At 42.8% G+C, this 20,646-nt stretch overlaps 1 protein-coding gene across 3 annotated transcripts in view; it reads left to right on the top strand.

Annotated features, from left to right (window-relative positions):
* Positions 1–20,646, top strand: part of AKAP7 (A-kinase anchoring protein 7) — a 189,506-nt gene that overhangs the window by 15,670 nt on the left and 153,190 nt on the right. For all 3 annotated transcript variants that reach the window (XM_069726016.1, XM_069726017.1, XM_069726018.1), the window contains exons 3-6: positions 1,590–1,720; positions 6,349–6,485; positions 7,042–7,202; positions 12,290–12,402. In XM_069726016.1, coding sequence (XP_069582117.1) covers positions 1,590–1,720; positions 6,349–6,485; positions 7,042–7,202; positions 12,290–12,402 — 542 coding nt within the window. The remainder of the gene's footprint in view (positions 1–1,589; positions 1,721–6,348; positions 6,486–7,041; positions 7,203–12,289; positions 12,403–20,646) is intronic.

The following is a 20,646-nucleotide window of genomic DNA, read 5'->3' as shown; positions in this document are numbered from 1 at the left end:
GTAGAAAAAATAAATCTAAACACCAAAATTGTTGTTTTTTGTCATTGTATCACCGACACAAAATGCAATAATAAGTGCTCAAAATGTTGCGTGTACCACAAAATGGTATGAATACAAAGTACAGCTTGACACGCAAAAATAATCCCTCACACAGTTGCATCAATGGAGAATTTTAAAAATGATGGGTCTCGGACAGTGGCAACCCTATTAACAATTTCTTTGCAAAGTTCAGAAACTTTTGAAGCTTTTGAAATATTTAAAAAAAAAAGTATATGAGTTTGGCATTGCTGTAATTGTACTAATTTTGAGAATCGTATCGCCAGGTTATTTTTCATAGCACAATGAACGCTGTAAAAACAAAACCCAAAAAACAGTGGCAGAATTGCATTTTTTTCCACTATTTTACCACATTTGATTTTTTTTCCCCCATTTTTCCGTACACTATATGGTAAAGTGAATAGTTTCAAAACTACTTGTTACTCTGCAGAAAATAACAACAAGCCCTCGCAACTACTGCATGTTGACAAAAGAATTAAAAAAGTTAAAGGGGTATTCCCATCTCCAAGATCCTATATGGAGTAGGTATAATAATAATATTAGCAAATACCTCCAACTAGAAATGTAGCACAGTTCTTCTGATTCACTATGTCCCATACCCCATGTGCAGGACAAAAGTTAATTAGTGGTTGTAACCATGGATACCTAAACTACTGCAATGTCGTGCACACGAGGTAAGTGACATATCGAATCGGAAGAACTACCGTATTTTTAGGATTATAAGATGCACTTTTTTTCCCCAAAATTTTGGGGGAAATGGGGGTGCATCTTATAATGCGGATATACTTTACTGGTACCATTGCTGCAGGCCGCAGGCGGGGATGAGGGGGTGTCTGGCGCTGCTGCGGGTGTCTCCGGCGCTGCAGGGGCTCTGCCGACATTTTGTGATCTCATCTCACGAGATCTCCATCTGCGCATGTATGCGGCTATTTTCCCGGAGTCCACCTCTCCGCATAGAAACCATGGAACTGCGGGGGCTCTGGCCTTTCACAAAATGTCGGCAGAGCACCCTGCAGTGCCGGAGACACCCCTGCAGCAGCGCCGGACACCTGCAGCGGCGCGCTGAACATTGGAACACCCCCTCATCCCAGCATGCAGCATCGCACCACTCTTGCCTCCTCCAGCAGAGACCCTGGGACCCCGCTTCACCGCAGCCACCACCCCCGTTTAGCAATAAGATGCATGGATTATAAGAAGACCACCATTTTATTTAAAAAAAAATCCTATTTTTCTCCTCAAAATTTGGGGTGAGTCTTATAATACGGAGCATTTTATAATCCGAAAAGTACAGTATACTACATTTCCTATTGGAGGTATTTGCTAATATTATTATTACACCCTCACCATACTGGGATAGGATCTTGGAGAGCAGAATACCCCTTTAAAGCTCATGGCAGAAGAGGAGGAAAAAATGAGATTAGGTTTGATTTTTGTTATTTTGTTTTTTTGCTATCTCATCATCTATTAGAAGACTTAATAACATCCTCTACAGATGAAGATCAAATATAATACATTATCGTTCTTTCTTTCAGCCACAAAAGCTGTGGATAAAAAGGTGAAAAAGAAAAGAAAACGGCATCAGTTAGAAACTGATGAAGATGATAAAAGTGAAAAGAAAAAGAGGCCCAATTATTTTGTATCTCTGCCCATTACAAATGTAAAGGTAATTATTTTATTCATTTTTTTCTGCACTTGGACAAGGATATATATATTTTTTTCTAGTCAGGCTTTGTTCATATCTTGACTGTAGCTTCTAATAGATCTATACATGGGGAGCGTTTCTGGACCACTATCATCTTTATATTTAAATATTGGAATACATTGTCCATTGATCACAATGTTAAGAAAAATGCACACTATGGGGCTTTTTTATATAGCTAACATAATGCTAGGCTAATGCATTCTAGCCCAATAGATGCCGAAAGGACATTTTTTGTGGCTTCGTTTAGTGACGGGAGAATACACACCTTCTAATACAGGAAAGATATATATCTTTGCACCGTGTTAGCCAGTAAATAAAAAATTATTTGTCTTTACCTGATGAAGGGACCTGCGTAGCTTGCAATTTGTTACCATCTTTTCAGTTAGCTATTAAAAGGTATCAACCACTGAGGACTCTCACTTCTAAATAATTTTCTACACACCTTCTAGGCACATGTGCTAAGAGTGACCAAAAAGTTCGATTAATAAAGCCTAAAAATGACACTTAAATAGGCTGGCACCTATTCCTCCCTGTCACCCCAAACACGTGCACCCTAACCCTGCATATATTCTCAGTATGGTGAGGCGAGTAAGCCGCTGCCAGATTTCTTCACCAGTTTATCTTTACTGAGAGTAAATGTTTGGCCTCTTAAAATCCAACAAATTGAGCCTTCTTTCCCCCGATATCTACCTTCACAGAAAAATTGGAATACCCCTATACACATTAAAAGCCCTGAAAGTGGCTGGTTTGGTTCACCTTCACTTACTATACGTGGCCACCTTTACATGTTTAGAGTAGAGATCATTGAATTTGTTTGAGGAGAATTGAATTTTGCATAGACTTTTGATTTTCCTGAATCTAATTTTTTTGCTACTTTGCTTTGTATGAATTCAGCACAATGGCCGTCTGTTGCCTGCCCTTTTGCTCAGTTGTAGAGGGACGAAAAAAAGGTTGAAAAATATATTAATTTTTCACCTGGCTATAGTCTGGTGTCAGGCCTTGTCTTTCCGCTTTTGCGTGACAGTCTCGTCTACTCTGGGCCAGGGCTTCTGACTCTGAGAAGGCCTATGACTTCACGGTACATTTCATGAGGTCTTGCTGTTACGATGTACGATAACCATGTCACTAACTAGACTGCATGTCATGACAATACGATGTGACTTACTGTGATGTGGAAAGCCCTGGGACAGAGGACAGAAGGCTGAAGAAGATGTTGCTTGGTGTAGGAAGGAGAAAAGTAGAGACCGGACTGCGTCAAGACAGGTGAGTGACTAGATGGGAATTTTTTTCTTTTTACACCCTACATTTATTATGCTTTGTAGTCTGTAGAGAGATCCCAGAGTATAGCAATGAACACTATGTACTCATTGAATAACTTTGATACAAATCATACTTCCCTGCTAAATTTGAGCAATTTGACGAATTTGAATCTTGGCAGAAAAATATTTAGAATTGAGAGTCCTCAGTGGTTGATACCTTTTAATGGCTAACTGAAGAGATGGTAACAAATTGCAAGCTTTCCAGACTACATACGTCTCTTCATCAGGCATAGACATTTCTATCTATTGGCTAACACGGTACCAAGATATATATCTTTCCTATATCAATCTTGGCAGATTCGCTCATCTCTAGTTTAAAGGTTACATCCAGTCTTCCTGAAATAAAACATAGCTTAGTTTGGTGTTATGAAACTTTTAGGCCATGTTCACACGATCCTTTTTTTCATGCGGAATTGCCGCGATTTTCCCGCTGCGGGTCCGCAGCTGTTTTCCATGCAGGGTACATTACATTGTACCCTATGGAAAACAGGAACTGCTGTGCCCACAATGCGGAAAATCAAAAAAAAAGCCGCGCTGAATAGCTGCGGGAAAAAAGAAGTACCATGTCACTTCTTTTTTCGGAGCCGCAGCGGTTCTGCACCCATTGACCTCCATTGTGAGGTCAAACCCGCAGTAAAACCCGCAGATGAAAAAAATATCTGCGGGTTTTACTGCGGTTTGTGGTGCAGAACCGCTGCAGCAGGAAGTGCGGGGAAGCGGGCGGAAGTGCGTGGGCGGAGAGTGGCTGCCCCCCCCGTGCTCCGATCCCGCCCCCCATGCTCCAATCCCACCGCCCCGTGCTCCGATGCCCCCCCCCAGTGCTCCGATGCCCCCCCGTGCCCTAATCTCCCCCCTTATACTTACCCGGCGTCCCGGTGTCCGTCCGGCCGTCTTCTCCCTGGGCGCCGCCATCTTGCAAAATGGCGGGCGCATGCGCAGTGCGCCCGCCGAATCTGCCGGCCGGCAGATTCGTTCCAAAGTGCATTTTGATCACTGAGATATAATCTATCTCAGTGATCAAAATAAAAAAAAATAGTAAATGACAGCCCCCCCCTTTGTCACCCCCATAGGTAGGGACAATAAAAAAAAAATTAAGAATTTTTTTTTTTTTCCACTAAGGTTAGAATAGGGTTAGGGGTAGGGTTAGGGTTAGGGGTAGGGTTAGGGTATTTTCAGCCATTTTAACCCTAAAAAACTTCCTAGAAAACACACAGACTCTGCATAGAAAACTGCATAAAAAAAAGGATCAAAAAAAGGATCAAAAAACGCATCAAAAAACGCATCAAAAAAGGACCAAAAAAAGGACCTGCGTTTTCTGCCAAGAGCTGCAGTTTTTTAAAAAACAGTCCTGAAAAAAAAAGGATGGAAATCAGGAACGTGTGAACATACCCTTAATCTTTTTACTGTTTAAACCGTCAGTTCAATAAACCTAGCCGTCAACTAGCCATGCTTCTTCCTGTGTAAATAAAGGATGAGTTCCGTGTTGGAACAGATCAGTTTAATGCGTTTCGGGGTCATACTGACCCCTTTCTCAGGACAAATTAATATACACCCTTTAATAGGACATCATATTAAGAGCAAAAAAAAATCTAACAAAGGACATCAAACCGTGATATTGTCAAACAATGAGTGTATCTCATATGTCACAGTTAATTTTGGGAAACATAAAAAAATATTATTGGGAATGGATCAGTTTTTGCTTTTACATAGTATTTGTTGTCTTATAGCTGAATCACTGCCTCCTTCACATTGTTGGAGTAATTCTGTATAATGGTTATTGTGTATCATCGGCTGCTCTTATAACAGTAGAATGATTATGCGGTTCGTTTCTTTTATGATTCATATAATTATTTATTAATCTATTTATTCACATTCCATCTTAATTGATCACCATTGTTAGTGATGTGATATACAAGTGTCATCCACATAAGTGTTTTCCTGGAGTCACTTGGGACATGTCTGACACATCGCCTTTATAACGTTTGCTGCCACCTTTGTCTGACGAGTAACAACACCCTCCCTAAAAGAAGTTTCTGAAAGTCGATATGGCATCAGTTTATGAATTTTACATTTGAGTAAAATTATTTTTAACACTATACATATAAATAAGGAATTAGTTTTAATTTGCAGCTTATCAATATTCACTCATTCAATCATCTATTTATCCATATCACTCACCAAATGTTAGCATATTTATGAAATTGTTATTCACATAATTTTAACTTTTTTATGACCTGTGACATTATAGACATGCCCATTGCATGACTTCATCCTGGTTTAGCACTCTTTTCTAGTTCATTTTTCGCTATAAATATGATGTCCTAACCAAAGATGTACCGTATACTAATTTGTCCTGCAGAAGGGGTCAGTCAAACCCTGAAACGCATTGACTTTCAATCAATAAGTCAGTTATCTCTTCCTCTCCGAGCTCACCCATTCATTTACGTGAGAAGTGTGGTAACCAAAACCCTTGCTCAGATACAATGGCCGTAAGCCCTCCTCTATAAACTGTACGGACCACCAAAAGATGTGATGGTGTATTCCTAAGACACGCCACTGACCAGCAGGTGTCAAACCACTATTCTAGGGTGTGTGCAGTCCTTTAATATTTATGGATTTGGGATTGGTAATCCATCTCCTGCCACCCTTTTACAAGGCATTGGTTGAGTTGAAGTGGTCTTCTATGTACAGTACGCCCATGATTTTTACACGGCCAGGCTGCTAGATAGTAATTAAAGATTCATGTCCCTAGGGCCTCTTAATGCATTTACCCGCAGCTATTCAGACATCTGTCCTGCTGATATATTTATGAATAAAACATTTAATTTATGGGTAAATGTATTTGTCTTGAATCCTGTCTCAGACGTATTATTGTGTTGTTGTGTGTCCACTACTAGGCAAACACTTATCAATAGCCCAAGCAGAAAAAAAGGCTGCATACATACCTTCCCGATTAGTGCCGTTCCTTCAATCTCAGTGCTGTTTCCACCGCCACTCACCTGACATAAACAACGTCACTTAGCAGTCGGCAGCTGATTGGCTGCAGCCTTCAATGCTGGTTGGCTGCAGCGGTCACGTGACATTATTTATACTTAAATGGCAGAATGGCACTGGTCTGGGAGGTAAGTATACCGTCGGTTTTTATTTTTTGCTGCAACCTACAACAATTTGTTCGAGGTTGTCTAGTCGTGGACAAGCCTTGAGAATTTGCTATTGTTTTGTTCTATTTATTTCACAGACATTTTTTCTTTTTTTTCTGCACATGTCCAGATTCTTGATGACATTAAGACTATTCAGAATTCCGTACTGGAAAAAGATGACAGACTCTCCAGTGCCATGATTCCTCAGGGGTCTTTCCACTTGACCCTCTTTGTGATGCACTTAGCCACTGAAGAGGAGGTTGCTCTGTAAGTAGATCCAAGACTGAACATATAGCAAGCTGTGCTGTCAACTGGTAGCATGGAAACCTTCTCCAAGATCCTATCCCAATATGTAGCAGGTGTAATAATATTAGCCAATACCTCCAATTAGAAATGTAGTATAGTTTTTTTATTTACTATGTCTCTTTCCGTATGTGCGTGCATTGCAGGACCTTAGGTATCCATGGCTATGAATGACCACTAGCAACTAGCTATCACTTTATCAGTGGATGTAACCATGGATACCTAAGGTCCTGCAAATGATGATCAGGTAAAGCGCTATGTAAGATAGTAACATAAATACCTGAATCCATAGTCCCCAAGAGATCAATGTTGTCTATAGGTATTTATCTTATATAGAGCCCTATATAGCGGTCGTATTTTCACTCGCCTACACTACATTACATGGATGGTTAAACAGGATTAAAGAACGAAAAATTGGGAGTGCTTCTTTAAATGTACTGTCACGACCACAGTTTTCTAATTATAGTATAAATCTTAAAAGAATTAGCACATTTATATTTTGTGTTTATTATCTTTGCAGAGCAACAAGTGCACTTTTGGACAGCAAAAAGCCAATAGACGAAATCCTTCAGGGAAACCTTTTAGTTCTATCATTTTGTGGAATCTCCGACTTTAGGCATCAAGTCACATATGTCAATGTAACAAATGAAGCCTGCAGAGCTGCTCTTAAACAAATAGCCGGTGAGGATATCCTGTTCTGTTGGAATACAAATGATAAAATTGGCTATTGTATAATACATTCTTCATATCTGTATTTTCATATTAACCAGCGAATTACATATAGAGTAGTTGGACAGTGTTATTTAAAGAGTACCTGTTATATTGAAAATGGCATTTGATCTGTAGGCGTGAATAGAGTGTTATAAAGCAGGAGGAGCTGATCAGATTCATGTACATTTTTGTAGAAAATCTTTAGTAAAAATGTTATTTATTGAATTCCCTGGTGTTTGTATTATAGAGTCCAGTGGGTGGTCCTCTTCAATGATTGACTGTCTTCCCTGCATGTCTTTACATCCAGAGACAGCTATCGGTCACTGAGTAGGACCGCCCACTGGACTCTTATATATACACCCACCGGGCTCTTATGTATACAAACACCAGAGATTTCAGTGAATAGAAAACCTATATATCATTTTTCTTAGCTTCCCCTTCGCTATACCAAATTGCATGTATAGTGTGACTGATTCCCTTTAAGTGGTGCCATATTAGCCACATATGATGCCATGTATCTTGTTTCAGTACAAATGAGGAAAAAATGCTTTTTATACCTGGTGACTTATCAGGTGTTCTTAAGCAGCATTCAATCATTCTTTCTTTTTTCCTTACACAGACTAGAGATGTGTTTGGATCATTTATCATTTTTAGTGTAAAGAAATTCATACACCAGTATCAACTTGACTATAAAACAAAATGTTATTCCTTGGCTCTGCATAGTTCGGATATGTCTCAATAGAGGGGTTTGTGCCACTTTTACATCTATTATATGGAAGCCTTATATGATGGAATGGTTCAGGCAGTTGGGTGTTATGATCAGGTGACCTTGGAGCAGCATGAAAACTTTCACTGGAGTAGGTGGTAACTATACTGACCGCAAACCCTAATCTTAACATCGCAACTAGAAGTAGCCGTGGGGTGTGCCTAACAAAACCTAGACACCTCGACACAGCCGGAGGACTAAATACCCCTATAGATGGAAATCGGAATTTCTACCTTGCCTCAGGGCAGAACCCCAAAGGATAGGCAGCCCCCCACAAATATTGACTGTGAGTAGTAGAGGAAAAGACACACGCAGGCAGGAAACAGGATTTAGCAAATGAGGCACACACTAGCTAAATAGGAAAGGATAGGACAGGATACTAAGCGGTCAGTATTAAAAATCCTTCCAAAAATATCCACAGCAGAAAATACAAAAACTCCACCATCTAACTAAAGATGTGGAGCGTATATCTGCAACTCCAGAGAATCCAACAAGACTGAGAAAACACTGACACAGTCTAAGCTGGACAAGGGAAAAACAAAAGAATAGCACAGAATATAAGCACACTGCATGTGTGCCACAGAAAAAGAAACAGACACTTATCTTTGCTGAATTGGCAGCTAAGCAGGAGAAGCCAGAAAGTGATCCAACACTTCACAAGAAACATTGACAACTGGCAAGGACTAATGAATCCTGCACACCTAAATATCCCAGTCAGAACTGCAATCAGCAGATACACCTGCAGGTGGTTGGGCATCTAGGAAATAGCGACCACAATATTGTGCAGTTTCACCTGTCTTTCACTAGGGGAACTTGTCAGGGAGTCACAAAAACACTGAACTTTAGGAAGGCAAAGTTTGACCAGCTTAGAGATGCCCTTAATCTGGTAGACTGGGACAATATCCTCAGAAATAAGAATACAGATAATAAATGGGAAATGTTTAAGAACATCCTAAATAGGCAGTGTAAGCGGTTTATACCTTGTGGGAATAAAAGGACTAGAAATAGGAAAAACCCAATGTGGCTAAACAAAGAAGTAAGACAGGCAATTAACAGTAAAAAGAAAGCATTTGCACTACTAAAGCAGGATGGCACCATTGAAGCTCTAAAAAACTATAGGGAGAAAAATACTTTATCTAAAAAACTAATTAAAGCTGCCAAAAAGGAAACAGAGAAGCACATTGCTAAGGAGAGTAAAACTAATCCCAAACTGTTCTTCAACTATATCAATAGTAAAAGAATAAAAACTGAAAATGTAGGCCCCTTAAAAAATAGTGAGGAAAGAATGGTTGTAGATGACGAGGAAAAAGCTAACATATTAAACACCTTCTTCTCCACGGTATTCACGGTGGAAAATGAAATGCTAGGTGAAATCCCAAGAAACAATGAAAACCCTATATTAAGGGTCACCAATCTAACCCAAGAAGAGGTGCGAAACCGGCTAAATAAGATTAAAATAGATAAATCTCCGGGTCCGGATGGCATACACCCACGAGTACTAAGAGAACTAAGTAATGTAATAGATAAACCATTATTTCTTATTTTTAGGGACTCTATAGCGACAGGGTCTGTTCCGCAGGACTGGCGCATAGCAAATGTGGTGCCAATATTCAAAAAGGGCTCTAAAAGTGAACCTGGAAATTATAGGCCAGTAAGTCTAACCTCTATTGTTGGTAAAATATTTGAAGGGTTTCTGAGGGATGTTATTCTGGATTATCTCAATGAGAATAACTGTTTAACTCCATATCAGCATGGGTTTATGAGAAATCGCTCCTGTCAAACCAATCTAATCAGTTTCTATGAAGAGGTAAGCTATAGGCTGGACCACGGTGAGTCATTGGACGTGGTATATCTCGATTTTTCCAAAGCGTTTGATACCGTGCCGCACAAGAGGTTGGTACACAAAATGAGAATGCTTGGTCTGGGGGAAAATGTGTGTAAATGGGTTAGTAACTGGCTTAGTGATAGAAAGCAGAGGGTGGTTATAAATGGTATAGTCTCTAACTGGGTCGCTGTGACCAGTGGGGTACCGCAGGGGTCAGTATTGGGACCTGTTCTCTTCAACATATTCATTAATGATGTGGTAGAAGGTTTACACAGTAAAATATCGATATTTGCAGATGATACAAAACTATGTAAAGCAGTTAATACAAGAGAAGATAGTATTCTGCTACAGATGGATCTGGATAAGTTGGAAACTTGGGCTGAAAGGTGGCAGATGAGGTTTAACAATGATAAATGTAAGGTTATACACATGGGAAGAAGGAATCAATATCACCATTACACACTGAACGGGAAACCACTGGGTAAATCTGACAGGGAGAAGGACTTGGGGATCCTAGTTAATGATAAACTTACCTGGAGCAGCCAGTGCCAGGCAGCAGCTGCCAAGGCAAACAGGATCATGGGGTGCATTAAAAGAGGTCTGGATACACATGATGAGAGCATTATACTGCCTCTGTACAAATCGCTAGTTAGACCGCACATGGAGTACTGTGTCCAGTTTTGGGCACCGGTGCTCAGGAAGGATATCATGGAACTAGAGAGAGTACAAAGGAGGGCAACAAAATTAATAAAGGGGATGGGAGAACTACAATACCCAGATAGATTAGCGAAATTAGGATTATTTAGTCTAGAAAAAAGACGACTGAGGGGCGATCTAATAACCATGTATAAGTATATAAGGGGACAATACAAATATCTCGCTGAGGATCTGTTTATACCAAGGAAGGTGACGGGCACAAGGGGGCATTCTTTGCGTCTGGAGGAGAAAAGGTTTTTCCACCAACATAGAAGAGGATTCTTTACTGTTAGGGCAGTGAGAATCTGGAATTGCTTGCCTGAGGAGGTGGTGATGGCGAACTCAGTCGAGGGGTTCAAGAGAGGCCTGGATGTCTTCCTGGAGCAGAACAATATTGTATCATACAATTATTAGGTTCTGTAGAAGGACGTAAATCTGGGGATTTATTATGATGGAATATAGGCTGAACTGGATGGACAAATGTCTTTTTTCGGCCTTACTAACTATGTTACTATGTTACTATGTTACTATGTTACCTGGCCAGGACTGCGACTCAGAGACAACTGCATTCCCACCTACAACCACTGGAGGGAACCCAAGAGCAGAATTCACAACAGTTGGGGACACAATTCTCAAAAAGTTGATCCCTACCCAACCCCCACCTAGCATATCTTAAAGGGAACCTGGCCCCACAAAAAACGCTATTAACCTGCAGATATGGGGTTAAGCAGATATGGGGTCAATCTGCAGGTTAATAGCATTATTAAATTGCTCAATGTCTGCACTTAGCCTAATGCTGCGGGGAGAAAATTAACTTTATTCACCCCTGCAGCATTTGAGTTTCAGTCACAGGTCAACGCTGGCGCAAGTTCAGTCACTGCTCTGTATAAAGAGAGCAGCAGCTGTAACCGTTCCCGTGAAACCGAATACTGTTGGGGAGAATAAAGTTTTTCTCCCTACGGCGTTGGCCTACGTACAGGTGCCAGGCAGGTTAATAACACAACCTGCTGATTAACCCCATATATGCAGGTTAATATAGTTTTTCTGGAGACAGGTTCCATTTAACACAATTAACCTACTGATTAACCCCATATATGCAGGTTAATATTGTTTTTCTGGAGACATTCAAACGAGTCGTCCCACGAACAAAGTATACTTTAATCAATACATCTAATAATAATTTCCACAATTGGATGTGTGTAAATAAAACGTTCCTGTGCTGAGATAATCTTATATCTGTGCCCCTGCTGTGTACTGTGTAATGGCTGTGTCTGACCGTACAGGGTCATGGTCTGATCATACCGCAGCTCCTGGGCAGGGGGGCAGTAAAAGAAAGTGTACAGACAGGCTTCTCTCTGTGAAGTAAAACCTGTTTAAAAACAAATAGCTAATGTTTTACCTCACAGAAAGAGTCAGCTGTGACCCCTTGCTGTAAGGTCTGTGTACTTTTATGTCCTCCCCTGCCCAGGAGCTGTGGTGTGATCAGACCATGTCCCTGTACGGTCAGACACATCCATTACACAGGACACAGCAGGGGCACATTTATAAGATTATCTCAGCACAGGAACATTTTTTTTGCACACATCCAATTGTGGAAATTATTATTATTTCAAGATCTATTAATTAAAATATAACTTTGTTTGTGGGTCAACCCCTTTACATTTCTGAGTTCAGTTGCCATAATTCTTTAGTATCACTTTGAACATGCAGTGTCGGTATTAGTTTGTAAATTTAAGAAAAAAAAATGCTTATTTTAAAATGTCTCAACAGAAACCACAGGGAAAATTTTTATGGAAAAAGGTATTTCTGTAACTGGATGTAAAGATTTTGTGCCTCATTTGACCTTCATGAAGTTATCAAAAGCACCGAAGCTGCGCAAGCAGGTGAGCTCCAATTACATGTTCCACGACCGTACAATAGGAGTCATAAACCTTTCCGAGAAAGTCATTTGACATGGAATGATTGAGTGTCATATTATTTGCTAATTATAAATCCTGGGTAAATTAAAAATGTTACACTGTACAAGAAAAATGGCCAGAAATGGAGCGCACATGTATCTGTACCTCTTTCACAAGGGATAGTTAAAACAATTTTTTCATCATTGATGGGTAAATAATGGCACATTGCCAACATAATCCGGAATGAACTGCCGTGTCCAAACTTTACAGCCAAACACTGTACTGGCTTCAGCCATCATTCCTTAGAAAATGAATCAAGAGATGGTGCATGCATAACCACCTGTCCATTAAAAGGGAATCTGTCAGTAGGATCTGCCATGCTAAGTTGCCTCTATGGGGATGAAGGGCATAGGAAGCGTCCCCTGGTACAGCTATAGCCATAATGAACCTAATTATTACAATGTCATGGTTTTATCCTGCTAATAAGCTCCATACGAAATGCAGTCTCCTCTTCCCCCCAAAAAAATCAAAACATTGCTACAGCCCCAAAATGGTACCATCATGAACTACAGGTTGTAACAAAAAAACAATCAATTAAATGGCTAGATGGACTCGTAAGTAAAAAAAGTAATTTAAATGTTTTTAAAAAGTGTTATTTTATAAAATTAGTAAAAAACACTCTAAAAAAACTAAATGTGATTGTGTGAGAATAGTGACAAACAGAACGAGGTCATTATGTTATGCACAGAGAAACCACACTTCTCTGCAATATGCAGATCATTTTTCATGTGGGCATTTTTTGTGTGCATGTATATGGCAGTGGTTTATTTCCTGTATCTAATTTTTATGTGGGCTGTTTCAAAGAACTGTAGAATGAAAGTAATAACTTATTCTCATCACACAGTGAATGTTGTAAACATGTAAACCAGAAAAACAATTAGAAAACTGCAGAATTGCTGTCTGTTTTACTTCTTTCACCCCACAAAAGTAAATATTTTGTAATAGGTTATAAGGTATTTTAACCCCTTCACCCCAAAGCCTGTTTTCACCTAAGTGACAGGGCCAATTTTTTACAATTCTGACCACTGTCACTTTATGAGGTCATAACTCTGAAACGCTTCAACGGATCCTGGTGATTCTGACATTGTTTTCTCGTGACGTATTGTACTTCATGATAGTGGTAAAACTTCTTCGATATGACTTGCATTTATTTGTGAAAAAAACAAAAATTTGTCGGAAATTATGAAAATTTAGCAATTTTCAAACTCTTAGTTTATATGCCCTTAAATTAGAGTTATATCACACAATATAGTTAATAAACAACATTTCCCACATGTCTGCTTTACATCAGCACAATTTTGGAAACATATTTTTTTTTTGTTAGGACGTTATAAGGGTTAAAAAATTGACCAGCGATTTCTCATTTTTGCAACAAAATTTGCAAAACCATTTTTTTACGGACCACCTCACACTTGAAGTGACTTTGAGGGGTCTATATGACAGAAAATGCCCAAAAGTGACACCATTCTAAAAACTGCACCCCTCAAGGTACTCAAAACCACATTCAAAAAGTTTATTAACCCTTCAGGTGCTTCACAGGAATTTTTTGAATGTTTAAAAAAATTGAACATTTAACTTTTTTTTTACAAAATTTTTACTTCAGGTCCTATTTGTTTCATTTTACCAAGGGTAACAGGAGAAATTGGACCACAAAAGTCGTTGTACAATTTGTCCTGAGTACGCCGATACCCCATATGTGGGGGTAAACCACTGTTTGGGCACATGGCAGAGCTCGGAAGGGAAGGAGCGCCATTTGACTTTTCAATGCAAGATTTGCTGGAATTGAGATCGGAGCCCATGTCACGATTGGAGAGCCCCTGATGTGCCTAAACAGTGGAAACCCCCACAAGTGACACCATTTTGGAAAGTAGACCCCCTAAGGAACTAATCTAGATGTGTGGTGAGCACTTTGAACCTCCAAGTGCTTCACAGAAGTTTATAATGTAGAGCCGTAAAAAAAAATTTATATTAATTTTCACAAAAAATGATCTTTTTGCCCCAAATTTTTTATTTTCCCAAGGGTAAAAGGATAAATTGGACCCCAAAAGTTGTTGTGCAATTTGTCCTGAGTACGTCGATACTTCATATATGGGGATAAACCACTGTTTGAGCGCATGGCAGAGCTCGGAAGGGAAGGAGTGCCATTTGACTTTTCAATGCAAAATTGGCTGGAATTGAGATCGGACGCCATGTCGCATTTGGAGAGCCCCTGACGTGCCTTAACAGTGGAAACCCCCCACAAGTGACCCCATTTTGGAAAGAAGACCCCCTAAGGAACTTATCTAGATGTGTGGTGGGCACTTTTAACCCCCAATTGTTTCACTAAAGTTTAGAATGTAGCATTGTGAAAATTAAAAAATCATTTTTTCTTTCCACAAAATGATGTTTTAGCCCGCAATTTTTTTTTTTCCCAAGGGTAACAGGAGAAATTGGACCACAAATGTTATTGTCCAATTTGTCCTGAGTACGCTGATACCCCACATGTGGGGGGGGAACCACCGTTTGAGTGCATGGCAGAGCTCGGAAGGGAAGGAGCACCGTTTGAAATGCAGACTTAGATGGAATGGACTGCAGGTGTCATGTTGCATTTGCAGAGCCCCTGATGTACCTAAACAGTAGAAACCCACCACAAGTGACCCCATATTGGAAACTAGACCCCCCCAAGGAACTTATCTAGATGTGTTGTGAGAGCTTTGAACCAACAAGTGTTTCACTACAGTTTATAACGCAGAGCCGTGAAAATAAAAAATATTTTTTTTTCCACGAAAATGATATTTTATCCCCTATGTTTTTATTTTCCCAAGGGTAACAGGACAAATTGGACCCCAAAAGTTGTTGTCCAACTTGTCCTGAGAACGCTGATACCCCATATGTTGGGGGGAACCACTGTTTGGGTGCACGGCAGAGCTCGGAAGGGAAGGAGCGCCATTTGAAATGCAGACTTAGATGGATTGGTCTGCAGGCGTCATGTTGCATTTGCAGAGCCCCTGATGTACCTAAACAGTAGAAACCCCCCACAAGTGACCCCATATTGGAAACTAGACCCCCCAAGGAACTTATCTAGATGTGTTGTGAGAGCTTTGAACCAACAAGTGTTTAACTACAGTTTATAACGCAGAGCCGTGAAAATAAAAAAATATTTTTTTTTCCACGAAAATGATATTTTATCCCCTATGTTTTTATTTTCCCAAGGGTAACAGGACAAATTGGACCCCAAAAGTTGTTGTCCAACTTGTCCTGAGAACGCTGATACCCCATATGTTGGGGGGGAAGGGAACCACTGTTTGGGTGCACGGCAGAGCTCGGAAGGGAATGAGCGCCATTTGAAATGCAGACTTAGATGGATTGGTCTGCAGGCGTCATGTTGCATTTGCAGAGCCCCTGATGTACCTAAACAGTAGAAACCCCCCACAAGTGACCCCATATTGGAAACTAGACCCCCCAAGGAACTTATCTAGATGTGTTGTGAGAGCTTTGAACCAACAAGTGTTTCACTACAGTTTATAACGCAGAGCCGTGAAAATAAAAAAATATTTTTTTTTCCACGAAAATGATATTTTATCCCCTATGTTTTTATTTTCCCAAGGGTAACAGGACAAATTGGACCCCAAAAGTTGTTGTCCAACTTGTCCTGAGAACGCTGATACCCCATATGTTGGGGGGAAGGGAACCACTGTTTGGGTGCACGGCAGAGCTCGGAAGGGAATGAGCGCCATTTGATATGCAGACTTAGATGGATTGGTCTGCAGGCGTCATGTTGCATTTGCAGAGCCCCTGATGTACCTAAACAGTAGAAACCCCCCACAAGTGACCCCATATTGGAAACTAGACCCCCCAAGGAACTTATCTAGATGTGTTGTGAGAGCTTTGAACCAACAAGTGTTTCACTACAGTTTATAACGCAGAGCCGTGAAAATAAAAAATATTTTTTTTTCCACGAAAATGATATTTTATCCTCTATGTTTTTATTTTCCCAAGGGTAACAGGACAAATTGGACTCCAAAAGTTGTTGTCCAACTTGTCCTGAGAACGCTGATACCCCATATGTTGGGGGGAACCACTGTTTGGGCACACAGGAGAACTCGGAAGGGAAGGAGCCCTGTTTTACTTTTTCAAAGCAGAATTGGCTGGAATTGAGATCGGACGCCATGTCGCGTTTGGAGAGCCCCTGATGTGCCTAAACAGTGGAAACCCCCAATTATAACTGAAACCCTAACCCCAACCCTAACCCTAGCCCTAACCCTAACCCTAGCCCTAGCCCTAACCCTAGCCCTAACCCTAGCCCTAACCCTAGCCCTAACCCTAGCCCTAACCCTAGCCCTAATGGGAAAATGGAAATAAATACATTTTTTTACATTTTATTATTTTTCCCTAACTAAGGGGGTGATGAAGGGGGGTTTGATTTACTTTTATAGCGTGTTTTTTAGCGGATTTTTAGGGTTGGCAGCCGTCACACACTAAAAGACGCTTTTTATTGCAAAAAATAGTTTTTGCATCACCACATTTTGAGAGCTATAATTTATCCATATTTTGGCCCACAAGAGTCATATGAGGTCTTGTTTTTTGCGGGACGAGTTGACGTTTTTATTGGTAACATTTTCGGGCAGATGACATTTTTTGATCGCTTTTTATTCCGATTTTTGGGAGGCGGAATGAACAAAAACCAGCTATTCATGAATTTCTTTTAGGGGGGGCATTTATACCGTTCCACGTGTGGTAAAATGGATAAAGCAGTTTTATTCTTCGGGTCAGTACGATTACAGCGATACCTCATTTATGTAATTTTTTTTATGTTTTGGTGCTTTTACACAATAAAAACTATTTTATATAAAAAAATAATTGTTTTTTGCATCGCATTATTCTGAGAGCTATAACTTTTTTATTTTTCTGCTGATGATGCTGTATGGTGGCTTTTTTTTTTGCGGGACAAGATGACGTTTTCAGCTGTACCATGGTTATTTATATCCGTCGTTTTGATCGCGTGTTATTCCACTTTTTGTTCGCCTGTATGATAATAAAGCGTTGTTTTTTGCCTTGTTTTTTTTTTTTTTTTTTTTGCGGTGTTCACTGAAGGGGTAAACTAGTGGGATAGTTTTATAGAGCGGGTCGTTACGGACGCGGCGATACCAAATATGTGTACATTTATTTATTTATTTTTTTTTTTACATAAATAAATGGATTTATTGGGAAATGTTTTTTTTTTTTTATTTGGGGATTTTTTTTTATTTTTTTTTACACATTCTATTTTTTATTTTTTTATTTTCTAACATTGTCCCAGGGTGGGACATCTCTGTATTAGATCAGATCGTTGATCTGACACTGTGCATAGCACACTGTCAGACAGGCAGTTTAGGTGGCTTTCTGGCGCCTGCTCTCAGCAGGCGCCGGCTAGCCAGGTCACTTCATGACCCGGAAGGAGTCCGGCGGCCATCTTGGATCCGGGGACTCCTTCCGGGTCACCGGAGCAACGCGATCTCATTGCGTTGCTCCGGTGGGAGAGCGCAGGGAGCCCCCGTCCCTGCGCGATCCCCCTCTATGCTGCTGTCACTACTGACAGCGGCATCAGAGGGGTTAAATGCCCGCGATCGGCGATAGCGCCGATCGTGGGCATTGCTGCGGGGTGTCAGCTGTCATATACAGCTGACACCCGCACCCGATCACCGCGGCGCTCAGCGCGAGACCGCGGTGATCGGTGCGCCGTACTAGTACTGCTGCTGGCACTAATGCAGTGCCGGTAGCGCAGTACTAGTACGGCGCATGTCACGAAGGGGTTAAATTCTGTTATTACAAAACACAACTCCTACATTACGTCATGATTGTTTTTTCAGCACATAAATGCACTAGCTATTGAACCCATTCTACGCCCGGGTGGCGAGCATTTATATTGGTATATGGTCTCCATCCTGGTATGTGCTGCTCCATCCTGCGTCCCCATCCTGTCATGTGCTGCACCCATCCTGCGTCCCCATCCTGTCATGTGTTGCACCCATCCTGCGTCCCCATCCTGTCATGTGCTGCTCCATCCTGCATCCCCATCCTGTCATGTGCTGCACCCATCCTGCGTCCCCATCCTGTCATGTGCTGCACCCATCCTGCGTCCCCATCCTGTCATGTGCTGCACCCATCCTGCGCCCCCATCCTGTCATGTGCTGCTCCATCCTGGGTCCCCATCCTGTCATGTGCTGCACCCATCCTGCGTCCCCATCCTGTCATGTGCTGCACCCATCCTGCGTCCCCATCCTGTCATGTGCTGCACCCATCCTGCGCCCCATCCTGTCATGTGCTGCACCCATCCTGCGTCCCCATCCTGTCATGTGCTGCACCCATCCTGCGTCCCCATCCTGTCATGTGCTGCACCCATCCTGCGTCCCCATCCTGTCATGTGCTGCACCCATCCTGCGTCCCCATCCTGTCATGTGCTGCTCCATCCTGCGTCCCCATCCTGTCATGTGCTGCACCCATCCTGCGTCCCCATCCTGTCATGTGCTGCACCCATCCTGCGTCCCCATCCTGTCATGTGCTGCACCCATCCTGCGCCCCCATCCTGTCATGTGCTGCACCCATCCTGCGTCCCCATCCTGTCATGTGCTGCACCCATCCTGCGTCCCCATCCTGTCATGTGCTGCACCCATCCTGCGCCCCCATCCTGTCATGTGCTGCACCCATCCTGCGTCCCCATCCTGCGTCCCCATCCTGTCATGTGCTGCACCCATCCTGCGTCCCCATCCTGTCATGTGCTGCACCCATCCTGCGCCCCATCCTGTCATGTGCTGCACCCATCCTGCGTCCCCATCCTGTCATGTGCTGCACCCATCCTGCGCCCCCATCCTGTCATGTGCTGCACCCATCCTGCGTCCCCATCCTGTCATGTGCTGCACCCATCCTGCGTCCCCATCCTGGTATGTGCTGCACCCATCCTGCGTCCCCATCCTGTCATGTGCTGCACCCATCCTGCGTCCCCATCCTGGTGTGTGCTGCATCCATCCTGCGTCCCCATCCTGCATCCCAATCCTGTCATGTGCTGCACCGATCCTGCGTCCCCATCCTGTCATGTGCTGCACCCATCCTGCGTCCCCATCCTGTCATGTGCTGCACCCATCCTGCGTCCCCATCCTGTCATGTGCTGCACCCATCCTGCGCCCCATCCTGTCATGTGCTGCACCCATCCTGCGTCCCCATCCTGTCATGTGCTGCACCCATCCTGCGTCCCCATCCTGGTATGTGCTGCACCCATCCTGCGTCCCCATCCTGTCATGTGCTGCACCCATCCTGCGTCCCCATCCTGGTATGTGCTGCACCCATCCTGCGTCCCCATCCTGCATCCCAATCCTGTCATGTGCTGCACCGATCCTGCGTCCCCATCCTGTCATGTGCTGCACCCATCCTGCGCCCCCATCCTGTCATGTGCTGCACCCATCCTGCGCCCCCATCCTGTCATGTGCTGCACCCATCCTGCGTCCCCATCCTGTCATGTGCTGCACCCATCCTGCGTCCCCATCCTGTCATGTGCTGCACCCATCCTGCGTCCCCATCCTGACATGTGCTGCACCCATCCTGTGTCCCCATCCTGTCATGTGCTGCACCCATCCTGCGCCCCCATCCTGTCATGTGCTGCACCCATCCTTCGTCCTCATCCTGGTATGTGCTGCACCCATCCTGCGTCCCCATCCTGTCATGTGCTGCACCCATCCTGCGTCCCCATCCTGTCATGTGCTGCTCCATCCTGCGTCCCCATCCTGTCATGTGCTGCACCCATCCTGCGTCCCCATCCTGTCATGTGCTGCACCCATCCTGCGTCACCATCCTGTCATGTGCTGCACCCATCCTGCGCCCCCATCCTGTCATGTGCTGCACCCATCCTGCGTCCCCATCCTGTCATGTGCTGCACCCATCCTGCGTCCCCATCCTGTCATGTGCTGCACCCATCCTGCGTCCCCATCCTGTCATGTGCTGCACCCATCCTGCGTCCCCATCCTGTCATGTGCTGCACCCATCCTGTGCCCCCATCCTGTCATGTGCTGCACCCATCCTGCGTCCCCATCCTGGTATGTGCTGCACCCATTCTGCGTCCCCATCCTGCGTCCCCATCCTGTCATGTGCTGCACCCATCCTGCGTCCCCATCCTGTCATGTGCTGCACCCATCCTGCGTCCCCATCCTGTCATGTGCT

Source organism: Ranitomeya imitator, chromosome 5 (genome assembly GCF_032444005.1).
Source record: "Ranitomeya imitator isolate aRanImi1 chromosome 5, aRanImi1.pri, whole genome shotgun sequence".
Lineage (NCBI taxonomy): Eukaryota > Metazoa > Chordata > Amphibia > Anura > Dendrobatidae > Ranitomeya > Ranitomeya imitator.
This window is presented reverse-complemented; position numbering and strand designations above follow the sequence as displayed.